The sequence below is a fragment of the Argiope bruennichi genome, chromosome X1, assembly GCF_947563725.1.
Source record: "Argiope bruennichi chromosome X1, qqArgBrue1.1, whole genome shotgun sequence".
Classification (NCBI taxonomy): domain Eukaryota; kingdom Metazoa; phylum Arthropoda; class Arachnida; order Araneae; family Araneidae; genus Argiope; species Argiope bruennichi.
The window spans coordinates 56,822,432-56,836,091 of NC_079162.1; the positions used below are offsets into that span (position 1 = coordinate 56,822,432).

At 28.5% G+C, this 13,660-nt stretch overlaps 1 protein-coding gene across 1 annotated transcript; it reads right to left on the reverse strand.

The window, feature by feature from the left end:
* Positions 1-2,947: 2,947 nt before the first annotated feature.
* On the reverse strand, positions 2,948-10,022 carry LOC129959034 (jupiter microtubule associated homolog 1-like). The gene is made up of 5 exons (XM_056071808.1): positions 9,872-10,022; positions 9,571-9,650; positions 7,280-7,509; positions 5,416-5,535; positions 2,948-4,097 (listed from the first exon to the last, which is right to left on the reverse strand). The coding sequence occupies exons 2-5, from the start codon at positions 9,621-9,623 to the stop codon at positions 3,991-3,993; spliced, it is 510 nt and encodes a 169-aa protein (XP_055927783.1). The 5' UTR covers positions 9,624-9,650; positions 9,872-10,022; the 3' UTR covers positions 2,948-3,990.
* Positions 10,023-13,660: the final 3,638 nt, after the last annotated feature.

Here is a 13,660-nt window from a genome sequence, read left to right on the forward strand (position 1 = left end):
TTCCACAATTTTTAGTACCTTAGAAACAAATACAGTTATCAGATTCATATACCAGCTACCCACTATAATGTCAAAATTTCACCTAAGTATGATAGCAGAAATTTTTTTTTTACATTGACTACTCACATTTTTATTACCGAGTTGAAAGAAATAATTTCTCTTTTGTAAAATAAAAATAACTGTTTAAAAAAACTGACGAAAAGGTAATAATTTAAATGTTCCTTAACAAAAAGGTAATAATTTAAATGTTACTTAACAGAAAGGTAATAATTTAAATGTTCCTTAACAAAAAGGTAAAAATTTAAATGATTTTAGTTTGAGAGTTGAACTGAGTCATCGATGTTAAAAATGAGAGCAAAATGCAAACAGAAGCCGCAAATAATAATTCAGGCGGAATATTAATAAATGTCCTTTAAAACTGGAATAATCAAGAACATGCAAAAATTCCTTTATCTACAGTATGGATACTTGTGGCGTATATTTCATAGGAAATGATATGAAATTGACGAGTATAGACATACAGATCACGAAAATAGTTTTGTTATTTATTATCCAGTTACTTAATTCTAATGAATATGCATTTTTTGATGTACAAATTATTCTTCCCCTCCCCCCCCCTTTTTTGTCTACATGAGGAATATTGAACAAAAAATCTGAATATACAGTATGTCCGAGAATGTTGGGGCATTTCAAAATTAAGTAAAACAAACAATTAGAAAGTAGAGAATTAAAATGTTTTTAATTACTTGCATTAGAACTACTAATAAAGTACATAAAGCTTGCAATATCCTTTGCCAAGCGAAACTCAATTTCATGCGATTCATTTGTAATTGTCGGAGGGGTTATGGATTGAATACCAGCTGTGACAAGCTAATCTAAATCATATGAATTAGGGCAAGGCATCAAAATAACAGTCTTTCTCATAACGCCACATGAACATATCGAAGAAAATTTGGAAATCGCATAGTATGACTACCAACTGAAATTTTCTGATATCATGAGTTCACATCTAGCGCCATCTATCGGATTCTGGAAAATTTGTGTTTCAAGGCAAAACTTTAGGAGCCTTACTAGTAAAAAATAACCTAAAACACGCACATCTCATTCTTAGTTGTTTTTTTACATAGTTTTGTAATATATCCAAGTTTCTCAAATACTCTGTTCTTTTCAAGTACTTTTTGAAAAACAGACCCAATCAAAGAGGGGCCTGATGCAAATTTGACTTGAAACAAACTTCATATTTAAAAAAAAAAAAGAATTTATAATATTTTGACATTTATGACATTGCACATATTACTCTAGTAAGGATTTAAGGAATACATGATAATAATAAAGAATTAAATTGTTATAAAATTAATATTTAGACACAAATAATTGTTAGTCAATCAAATAAAAATAATTGCATAATAAACTTATTAAATACAATTTGATGTGTCAATTTTTCAAAAGATGATTTCTGTTTCACGTTCTATAGCAAATCCGTTGATAGTGATTTAATTTTTGGGTTTATTCGAATCCGATAGATTTATTACTAGGATAGATCTTTATGCTGGTATGACGACAGTTGGCAAGACCAATGTAATTTTGAAATGGGAACAAAAACTTTACAGTTGCTTTAGTGTCACAAAAATAAAAATACTATTATCGACATTCAAAGAATATATAACCCTTGCATATCTATATACGGAAACAATCTCTCAATAGAAAATGCCAAATATCTCCTAATGTAATCATGGCACACCAACCTAAGTTTGTACTCTGAGTAATTTTCCCCATATAGAATCCATTCATAACTTCCAAAGAGGGTTTTGCTATAGAAAATTTCGAAGTATGAACAATTTTAAATGGGTACATTTCCTTGTGAATGCTTTAAGCATATCTTTTAGTATAAGTCACAAGCTTTAGAATGGCACTTTTAGTTTTCATATTAGATGATCAGCTGAGGATGGCCTTTTCTTCAGCCACTGTACAACTAGAATAATCTGTTACATACCCGCGCGCGCACACACGAATCCTCTAACGAATTAGGCAATATTTTTATACCCTATTCACATAACGAAATATTTAACAAAATCAATGATATGGCGAAAATTTGAGTCATTACTCCTCCTCAGGCAGACCATGACCTCTGTGGGGAGGATGGATTTTATCTTCATTCCCGTTTATAACCCATAACGGATTATACGTACTCGCCAAGCATAGTTAAAATTCTTAATTTTTAACGCTTATAGGAAGAACGAATATTTTTCGAGTCGCAGTAGTGGTACAGTCCATATTTCCACTTCAGAATAACCATTTCAGTATTTCAATGAATATATGGGGAAGCTAATTGTTTAAGAAACAGGCAGTGGAAAAAAAAAATTTAACATTATTTTAACATGTTGAAACCCATAGATCACAACTTCACGCTGGATTCCTTTCTCAAATCGTTCCCTTCTGTTGCCCTCCCCCAGATATAACCATAAAACAAAGCTTTATAACTATGCTTTTGATTTATCGAATTCAGTGTCTGGGGAAAACAAAACAATGATTTCTTTGCACTTCGGGAAGATAAAAAAATTTATAAGGCTTATATACTTTATAAGCCCCCCCCCCTACAAAATTAAACATTTTTATAAGGTGCTTAAATATGGTTTTTAAATTTAAACATCTTTAAAAATGCTAGACATTTCATTTGCCAAACAGAAAATCTCCCGGAATAGGGAAGAAAATTCCTGAGCACTTAAAAAGATTAACTCATAATCACAAAGAACTTACAAGACACTTCCAAATAGGCAATTTTCCAAATTCACATGAAAAACTACAGTCACTATCGTCTTACGAGAAAAGAATCATGATTAACCAATTGGTGATTTTTTTAAAGCATTTCTTACATAAAAATAAGTGTTTAACAATATAGAATAAAAGTAAATGCATAAATAGAAGCAAATGAGCTCAACAAAACAAGTCAATATCACAAGACATTTTATTCCATGAAAATAAAACAAAAAGCTATAAAAATAGATATCAAAATCACATAAATCAAAGACATGACAAGCTAATTACTTAGAATTTCATAAATAGGAAACATTTAAAGAATACTACAAGATAAATGCTTAATACCGACAAAATAATTTATGTTCTTATTGCATATTTGGCAAACAGGTACATGTTTGAGCAGTTCTTCAAAAATAAATTTTTAATAAAGTTGTTTCAAATTGTCCGCACATGAAATGGCGGTGCTGTTGAAAATAAGTTTTCAAGAACACCTAGCTTTAAATCAGATCCAAAAAGCATAAACAAAATGAAACAAATTCAGACTTTAATTTCACCAAATACACAGATTTAATAGTGTGTGCAAGACAAACAGATTAATAACCTATAGTAAATGAATAAACTGTACACATAAAATCACAGATATTTAATACACACTTTACGGGAAAATATTTAAAAAATGCTAAATGTTCAAACTACTGCATGACTTAACTGTCATAAATACTGATTGTACTGAATATCCAGATTTTTTTTTTGGTCGCATGTTTGAAAATACACAGACGACTAGTCTAAAGTTGGATTAAATTTAGTGCTGATGATTTTACATTCTTAAATCGTTAGTTTTGACAATTTTGTAAAAACATGAAAAATGATTAACATTGTCCAAACTTCTTAACAGTTGCAGGCATGCAATTTGTCAGTTGAGCAAGAAGCATTTTGCAGGTTTATTAAGTTTTCAAAAGTTAAATAAAGAAAATGCCATGAGAAATATTAAGCCAACATTAATCCTACTTCTGTACATGGAAAATTTTATAAAAGTTAAAAATTAGTTAGCTTGAAGGTTCTCAGCATATTTAGATTGAAAAATAACTTCAAATCTACAAGGTAGTTAAAGAAGCCTTTTGTTTGCTATATTAAATTTATAAATACAATTAAGTGCACATAAAATAGTCTAAACCCAAAAATACAAAATGACAACATCCATAAATACACAGAGAGTAGCATTTGCACAGCAAACTAAAATATTCCAGATGATTTCCCACCAGGTGGATTTCTCACACGAATACTTGTTGTAATGGGCTTAGCTGGTGGAGCTTCAGTTTTCTTTTCCTCCTCAGTTGTACCTATAGATGAAAATAAGCAGATTAAAATTTAATGCTAGTAATAAAAATTTCATTCAGACCTAAAAGAAAAATATGTTCAATAATTTTTCGAATTCCCCCCTGGATATGCACAGAATACTTCATTTATAGATAATAAAAAGTGTACCATTTCCAAATAAAGTCCAAGAAAACATACATAAATAAAAAAAATGAAGATAATACTTGTAAAGGCAATGTATATGAAATAGGATGAAAGACTTAATAAATGGTAGCATTCATCTTTATATATTGATCAAATACAATATCCTATACACTTGAATATTTAATTTGAAAGCAATAAATACAAAAATAAGAGCCAAACTAGGCCAAATAAATATAATTAACAGTTCTGCATTTTCCCAAGGGAAAGGGACTCAGTTCAAAATTAAAATCATATGAATTGCTTTTCACAAAAATAAATTTTTTTAAACCTCAATATTCCAACTTTAACTGGATATGTATCTATTTTAAGAAAATTAACCGCAGTAATTGTACAACTTTAATAACCAATACAGAATATAAGGGATTAAAAATGCTGACAACTTCAAAAACGCAAATTAATCTGTTTTAAAAACTCCCTAATATTTAGATGGTTTTTTCTCATATTCCCAGATAGTTTTTCAACTTCAATAATGTTTTGGATATTCTTTAGATCTAACAAATTTCTATCAAGACACTTTGACAACATTAAAAACATCACTTCATTTCTTAAATATAGCAAATAAAACAATATTCTAGTAAAAATGCAGTATTATTCATTCCAAGCAGCAAAATACAAGCATTCCATAAGAGCATTAAGACAATGCAAAAATAAAACTGAACATGTGTTCAGATGGCAGAAATGAAAATACCATGAAATAGTAAAGCTAAATAAGCATCAGCATATTGCAAATTAAACTTTCCCTTATAAAGTCTAGCAATAGAGGTATTAAACCAGAATCAAGCAAATATATGCAAAAATTCTTGTTGCCACCTCTTATTAAAAAGTAAAAATTTCACAATTCGACTTTTGAGCTCATTTTAGATTCGGAGGCATAACTTGCCATTTTGCTTTATTTTTCAAAAAAATTTATGGGACTTATTTAATTAACTTTAATTCCCCTTCATTGTTTATTTTCCTTCAACTTTAATTGTAATTAAAGTACATGCAAAACAGACATGGTTCAGATCTCTAATATAAACCTGCTCATTCAAATTACAAGATGGAATTACACTTGCATGCATAATAGCCAACACACACCAATTTATAAATTTCATAAACATCACTTGATGCATGATGTGATGCTACAATACAACTTACCACCATTTTGTTCAACATTATTTTCTTGTTCATCATCATTTTTTTCTTTCTCTCCATTTTCTTTCTTCTCATTTTCAGGATACATTTCATATTCTTCACCAGTTATAGGATTACGGCGAACTATTTAAGCATGAAAACCCATGCAAAAATGAAGAAAGATAACAAAAATAAAATATAGTCAACAAAAATAATGCATGCACTAAGAAGCATTCACCTAAAATAAACGAGGGATCTCACAAAATAAATACCAAAATGCAAATAAGACAAAATTTTAATAGGGGAAATAATTAACTTCAAAATGCTACAAAATCACTCAACATAATCAAAAACATTCAAAATTATTACAACTGATCTAACTTTTAAAAGCTAACCCTTTTCAGGTATATAAATATAAAATTGAAATATCAAACAATGCTAACATGCAAAAATTGCTAAATTTGAAATATGAATATAATTAACTTATAGAATATACACTAATATGATAATAGATAACTCATTTCATCTTATGCCATGCATTCCCTTTGCTATTAAGATTTTATCACTAATTAAAAAGTCAATTAAAGTGCTTCAATGCCTGTAAATTTGATATCAAATAGCTTTAGGCATCCATTTTATTATTTTTCTTAAACAGAAATAACATTTTATACCCTCCTCCATTCTCAAAATTTACACCATTCTAGTTTAAAATTCAGACAATAAGGACATTTTAATTTATCGTTACTAGATATAAAACAAAAACCACACAGGAAAATTCAGAATTAAAATTAATTCAGTGAAGTGAATTATCCTTTTACAATAAGTCAGAAGGTTTAAAGGAGTTTATATTTGTTTAATATAATTTCCCCCCCATTTATAGCAATAGTTTTAAATTCAGACATGCAAAAAAAAGCAAGGTAACATTTGCCTACTTGTTCGAACAGCAAAATGAAACATCCCAAGCAAATGCATAGCATCAGTACACCATAAAGAATGTTACTGTGCATATTATGGAGTTTACCAGAAAGAATTGTGGAACGATTTGCGCTGGTAGATTAGCAATACAAAATGTGAATCGACAAAATCTTGACTATTCAGAAATAGGTAATTTACCAATATATTTTTTAATACTGAAACTTAAAATAAACAAAAGACCCTTACTAATAAATAAAGAAAATATTTTTTTAAGTGCTTATATTACTTGACAAATCTATTATTTTTTTGACAAATGACAAATCAAGTTCCAAACAATTCAAAATATTTAATATAATTAAATGTAAAGTTTTCTTTTAGAAACATTACTTCCAGAGTATCAAGTATATTCTATTTTCAGAATCTTTCCCATATGTAATATTTTAAAACTTTATATTATATATATATATATATATATTGAAAAAATTTCTACAATACTAACAACTCGTGAATTAAATAAATTTTGTTGTACAAACTGACAACTACTTTAACCTATTAAAGTCGCATGAAAAATATGGTCCTTAAATCCATATATTATACAGATATGCATATAGTAGAAGCTTTATATAAATTAATCCAAAATGCACAATTTTGGTATACAAAGTTTTGAGCACAGAAGTAAATCAAACATGCAAATCCTTATATATCTTCTACCATTAATTTTTAAACTGCTGATTAATAAATTGTAAGGAAGCATTGACCATCTTCCAGTTTATCGCCTGAAAATTATTTTCACAACCAATAAGAAAAATTTAAACTAAAATGAAGGATAAGAAGTAAAACCGATATACTATTTTGAAAACTAGAACATAAGCAGTTTAAACAAAGCTTAACTTATATTTAAAAGAGTAATTTTGAATTAGGATAATGCATTCATAAATTAGGATTATAAAGAAAATATAACCAAAATGATTACCGTAAGGTTTTTTAAATGATTTAGCAGGCTGAGGAGGCTCGCTTGCAAAAATGTTTGAAGTATTATGCTTCTTGGCAGGAGTAGAGGTGCCATTCTCGGACGAACCAAATAATCTATTTTGTGTATTTCCAGAAGCAGCTTCTTTGTTTTTTTGACGCTCATTAGACGAGTACTGTGCAGCTCCAAGTCCAAAAATGTCACTGGAACCACCACCTGGAGGCTTTAAAACTCTAAAAAGGTAATTTTAAAAATTCAGGTTAAGATGAAAGATTAAAAAACAAAATCAACTAACAAAACATTTTTTTTTTTAACATGTTAACAATCTTTACTGTTTTCTTATGCAAGAAAAAAACACAGTGTATATAATAACTTTATTTTATTCTTCACACATCGGATGCAAAACAGAAAGATACATATTAAATAGTGTTAGGGATGAGCAACTAGATGGAAAAACAATGGCCCATGGACTATAAAATTGCTCAATTATTCAACAAATTATGTTTGAATTTTCTAAAATAGATGAAATCCTTTCTAATTGTCTTGAGAGGAGATTACCATCTTAAAAATTACACAGGCATTTTATTTAATAAGAATAAATGTATAAATTTTTAGATATTTAAACTATCATTTCTCCCTGGCATAATACAAACAATTTTTGAATTATCTATTAACTGAAACTAAATTTGAGAAAGGCATCACAAGCATTTCACAAATTTTGATTGGGAAGAGGAAAATCCAGAATTTATCTAGATCACCAACACCCTCAGCTTATATTAAAATAAGACTCCTTCAGAAGTAAAATATTATATTGAAATTTCAAAATAGGAAAGTTCAGACTAAGAGCATTATATAAAAAAATTGAAATTTTGATAGAATGTGAAAACAATGAAAAACTTTAAATATTTAAAAGAATCATAGATTTGGTAACTAAAAACACAATCCTGCAAATACTTTTTTAGACTGAAATTGTAAGAAAAGTTACAAGCAGAATTTAATTATTTAGCATAATTAAAAACATATATATACAGTTAATTTGACAATCCAAATAAAGCTCAAATAGATTTACATTTTTCCCAATACTTAAAAAAAAAAAAAAAAAAAAAAAAAGACTGAACCCTGGTAATAAAACAAAAGCAAAATAATACCGAAACTATACACATAAAATTATAGATTCATAACCAACATACTGAATTGCTAGATATAAACCATGCTATTCCTAGAACACAATCAGTAACATTTTAAATGCTTCATGCAGCTCGTATTTGTTTAATTATACAATTATAGTACTTAAATGCAATCAATATTATCAATTTTTATGGTAAATTCTGATACTTGAAATGATTAAGGAATCTTAATGTAAATATTTTTAAATCACTACAATTATGTATACGAAAAACGATCTTCATAAAATTTCATACTATAAATAAATGTTTTAAATAATTTTATAAATATTACTACAGAAAATTATGAGTATATTTAAAGTTTCAATAACAAAGTGCTAAGCTTCATCAAAATTTTGAAATTTATCATAGTATATATTTAACGCCAAATATAAGTATTCTTCCTTGAGAATTCAGTTAACCAATGCTTACCAAAAAACACTTCAAATCGCCGAAAACTACGAACATTTCCCGTTGTCATTAATGCAACTTTTTCTTGCACGTAACCGATATTTTTTTTAAATGTTCAATTAAAAACTTTTTATGATAAATCATTTCTATTATAAAGAAGACATTTATAGCAATTATATATATATTTTTTAAATATAATTATGAGAGCAAAAGTCTTTAACAATGTGGCCACACCTATAACGATCATCCTTTTTAGTTATTTTTTTAAAGAAGAAATATCATCAGAAATATCATAACAAATCAAATATACATTATATATACATAAGAAATACAGTAACATTAAAAGAAATGAATTGTCATCAATAATGCATTACGATCTTAAGAAAATTCTTTCCGTTAAAATTCAATAACTTTTATGAATAATCGAAAACTTTTTCTTTTTGACGACCTGAATACTAAACGATAAAAGAAAATGAAAGCTACTCAATAAAATAGCCGGCACTTTATAAGGAAACAACCTACTGTTTGTAACCTAGCAACCTCAAAACATTTTACAAATATTTTTTAACTTTTGCATTTCAAACACAATCAAGTTTATGTAATGTAGAATTTCAACAGTAAAATTACCGAAAAATTTAAATTAGCATTTAAAAAAGGTTCAACAGTTTTGACAGAAATAAAAAATAAAACTTCACACAAAGGAAAAGTAATTGCACTCACTTTGATGAGTTTCTTGAGCCATCCAAACCAATTGTAAATTCAGTGGAAGTCATTTTAATAGCAATTAGTTACAGAAGAATCTGCAAAATAAAAATGCAATTAAATAAAGAATAATAGCCAACAAGGAAAAATATATATTATGAGCCGACCGTTACACATCGTTGAATATGCATTTCAACCATCGTTGAATATGCATTTCAACGAACAATAGAAATTTAAATGAATCCATCGCACATTTTTGTCATTTAAAAGCTTATGAAGAGTTTAATCAACTTTAAATAATTAAAATCTTTCAACGAACCTACAATTTTCTTGCAACGTTTACAATACTCAATACACAGACCGCGCCGTTGAACGAAATACAAGTGCAACTCGTCCGCTATTGACAGTGAGTCACTTCAGCGCTCCAATCAGCAGTTTAATTCAAACAAATTCCGCGCTTTGAGTGCCCTCTACAGTAGCTCTGCCGACAGTAGCCTCAACCACACGCTTTTTGATTTGAATAATTTTCTGTTGTATTTCGTTATGAATTTTGAGAGGCAACAGAATCAGATTACAGTACCTGTAGAAACTTTCTTGCGAGTACTAATTTAATCATTAGAGATATTTTTATGACTTTTTAACCTGCAGATAACTTTGCGAGTAATGTCGCACTGTAATTTCATACAAATAAAGGGCTCAAAGAAAGTTTCAAGCAGAAAAAAAGAATGTTTCTTGGCATTCGATATGAATCCTTTCAAATATTATGAAGTATTATATACTTTAGTTCGTGAACTGATTATTATATTATCGCTCATTCAATATTTCAGCATTTTTACGTGTTTAATAGATAAGTGGTACAAAATAAGTCTTACATGCAAATGGCAACTGGGATATAGAACGATATTTTCCCAATTTAATATTTATTTTTTAATTACAAAATTAATGTGCTTAGATTTCATCTTCAAGATGACTACTTAATATTCACATTCGGGGTATAAAGAAATTAACACAAGGTACTGCACAATTTCTCCACAATATTGCCAGATATTCTGAGTGCAGTACAATATTATGAAAATCGCTTAACAATACTGTTGGGTATTTAGTGCAATTAATGCTTCATCTTTCCCTCTCCTTTTGAAACATCATTGGCCAGCAGATATATAAGCAAAGATATTATCAGTGGCGTGGGGATGGGAACAGAAGTCGGCCTACAGAAAATCAGTGCCCAAAGCAAAGCGAAGCAAGTACCGAAATCGCGCTCCGCCCCCTTTCACATTCTTTTTGAATGTGCTGTGCATATTTTAAAAACTTACAAGCTGAGGGTCTCAATTCATAGTTCATTAATTGAAACTCACATCCATTTTAAAATTTCTATTTATAATTGATTGATTCTATTTATAATTGATTGATTTATATATGATTAACTTTGAATATATGGAACAGGAAAACCTCTTTTATTAAGGAGAAATATTTCACCTTGTTATATAAATGTTTGAATATTCTGTTTACAAAATAGATATATATTGTTCATGATTTCATTTGGAAATAAGAGTAAACGAAAGCACTCGGTTAAAATATTTTGTTAATAGATCAGGCTTTTAAGATGCGTTTTATTCTGTGATTTCTTAAAAAAATACGAAAGCAGATTTAGAATTAGATGAATTTGCTCACCTTCTTCCGAATTGCTGCTGAGTCTTGGTATTGCATTCAACAGCGATATAGATTTTCTCAGATACATTAAATGCTTTTTAGACTCAATTTTTTTTAACTCTATTTGCACAATGTACTGTTCAATGTCTCTACGATGTTGTTCGACATATACATACTACAATATATTGCAGGAAAGTTGCTTTATAAAAGTCAAATTTCAGGACGTCAAAACGTTTCAGTTTCTCAAAATTAAAATTTTGTTGCATCTTCATTCTTTCTAAATAATATTTTTAATAATTATATTTATTTGCACCAAAATTATGAACCTATTTTCTTTGTGTAGAAAAAAAGATAGTCAAAAGTGGTGACATTCTATAAAAATGCATAATACTAGGTTTATTTTAAATCTAACAAATATGTGTTGAGTATTTTTTTTTCTCAGAATTTCACCAATATAGTAATTTATAATATTATAATCTATCATGAGACATAATATAATAACCAGTTTCTTGAAATAAAGCATATAACGCTTCATGATACTGGTTAGGATTCATATCGAGTGCTGACAAATATTCTTATTTTCTGCTTGAATCCTCCTTTGAGCCATTTATGTAATAATACTTTTCGATTATAAAAATTATAATGGTAACAGTTAGTTTTAATAATAGTTTAAAAAATTATTAAAAAAATAGTATCGAAAAAAAAGTTATAGCTTTCATTTATGTTATTATTATTATTATTATTATCTCAAATGTTTTTAGTTTTGCAGTTCGTTAACTAGACATCGAACATCTTTACAAATATTTGTAATACTATGCATGCGCAAGATAACAATAAATAATTTTGTAACTGCGTGATAAAATATTGATACAAAAATGGTAATAATGATTAAATATTAATACTTTTTATTTATTATAATTATTTAATTATTTCACTTTTCTAAAATACAAAGAATGCGGCATAGAAAATACCCTCATGACTAAGAGATAAGAGGTGAGTTTTCGAAACATTTCTTATTTCCTAAAAATAGACTTCAAAAGACAATTAAAACCTTGGGACATCGAATAATTTACATAAAATTTAAATTATTGTAAGGAAAAGCGGAATAACTTTTATTCGAACAACCTTATTAAAATAATTTATATAAATTTATGTCTCTTGACAAAATAATTTTGATTGGAATTTTCAACTGAGTGCCAAATTACAATCAGTAGCCAAAATTCATTGTAAAAAGAAATTTGAATAATTAATTAATAAATTTCACAAATCTCTTTTGTGTTACCAATAAATTCTGAGTTTAAAGCGACATTTTTGCATTAAAAGATTGTATCTTGCCTTATTTTGTTTTTCATTGCTCGATAATTTTCTTTTTGTCTTTTCTTTATGTCTTCATACTTCAACTTATGACAATACACTAAAACGATGCGTCTCATGGTTGAAAAGATATTTCTTAAACTCAGAGTAATATTTTACTGTCAATAAATTTTAAAAAAATACATAAAATTCTTCAGATAAATGAATTTCAATTGCTATTTTACATGGAACTAGCGCAAATCAAACTGATAGAAGTTTTAGCAATTATTATTTTCACAGTATTCTATTAACGGATTCTAGGCCTGGATAAAGCCTGCTTTTCACAAAGAAATAGTACACTATTTTTTCGAATTCCGTTTTTTTTTTAATGCATGGATAAGCGAGAACTTGATTGAAACTACTTTTATTAGCTTTCGTAAGAATTTTTGCTGATGAATACGCCAAGTCCAGCGTTTAAATCTAAATTTTATTTTGGTTTATGTGCAAAAAATGATCTGATTTCTTAAAAAGAACTACACAAAATATCATTTTTTCACCCTTTGGTAATGGCGTCTTTAGCACGTGTCTTGCCTGCTTCACTCCCCTGTTTCGTCAATAGATGGGATGGCATGGATCATACAGACGCCTCTGTTGCTTTATTTTGCTTCATGCGCTATAAGTAATCTGACTCTTTAAACATTAATTTCTCGAATTCTCATTTTTGTGTTCTGTGGTAATAGTGTCCATAGAATGTGTCTTGCTAATTCCAGTCTCGATATGGAATTGGCTCTAAGTGTGGGCTCCACTGGGCAGGAGAGAAAGCATTGCGTAAAAGCCCGACATAAATTTTTGGGACGCTATAAAGTTAAAGCGTTATTGCGTTTACGTCTCTTTTAAAATTCAAACATGATAAGAGAGAGAAAAATAATACTACGACCCAGGTAGTATTTACACCCGTTCAGTCATTGTTGCCAACTGGAAATGCAAAAAACCATATTATACTCCAAGTTTTCCGTATTCTCTCAACCCCCTGAGTATTATCGACATTCCTCGGAATCGGAAATCTTTTCATTTCGTTTTTAACTTTACTTTCATTACAAAAATTAGAGGAATAAGTAAGGAAAAGGTGGGTTTCCTTTTATTTGTTATAATTTGTCCTCATGTA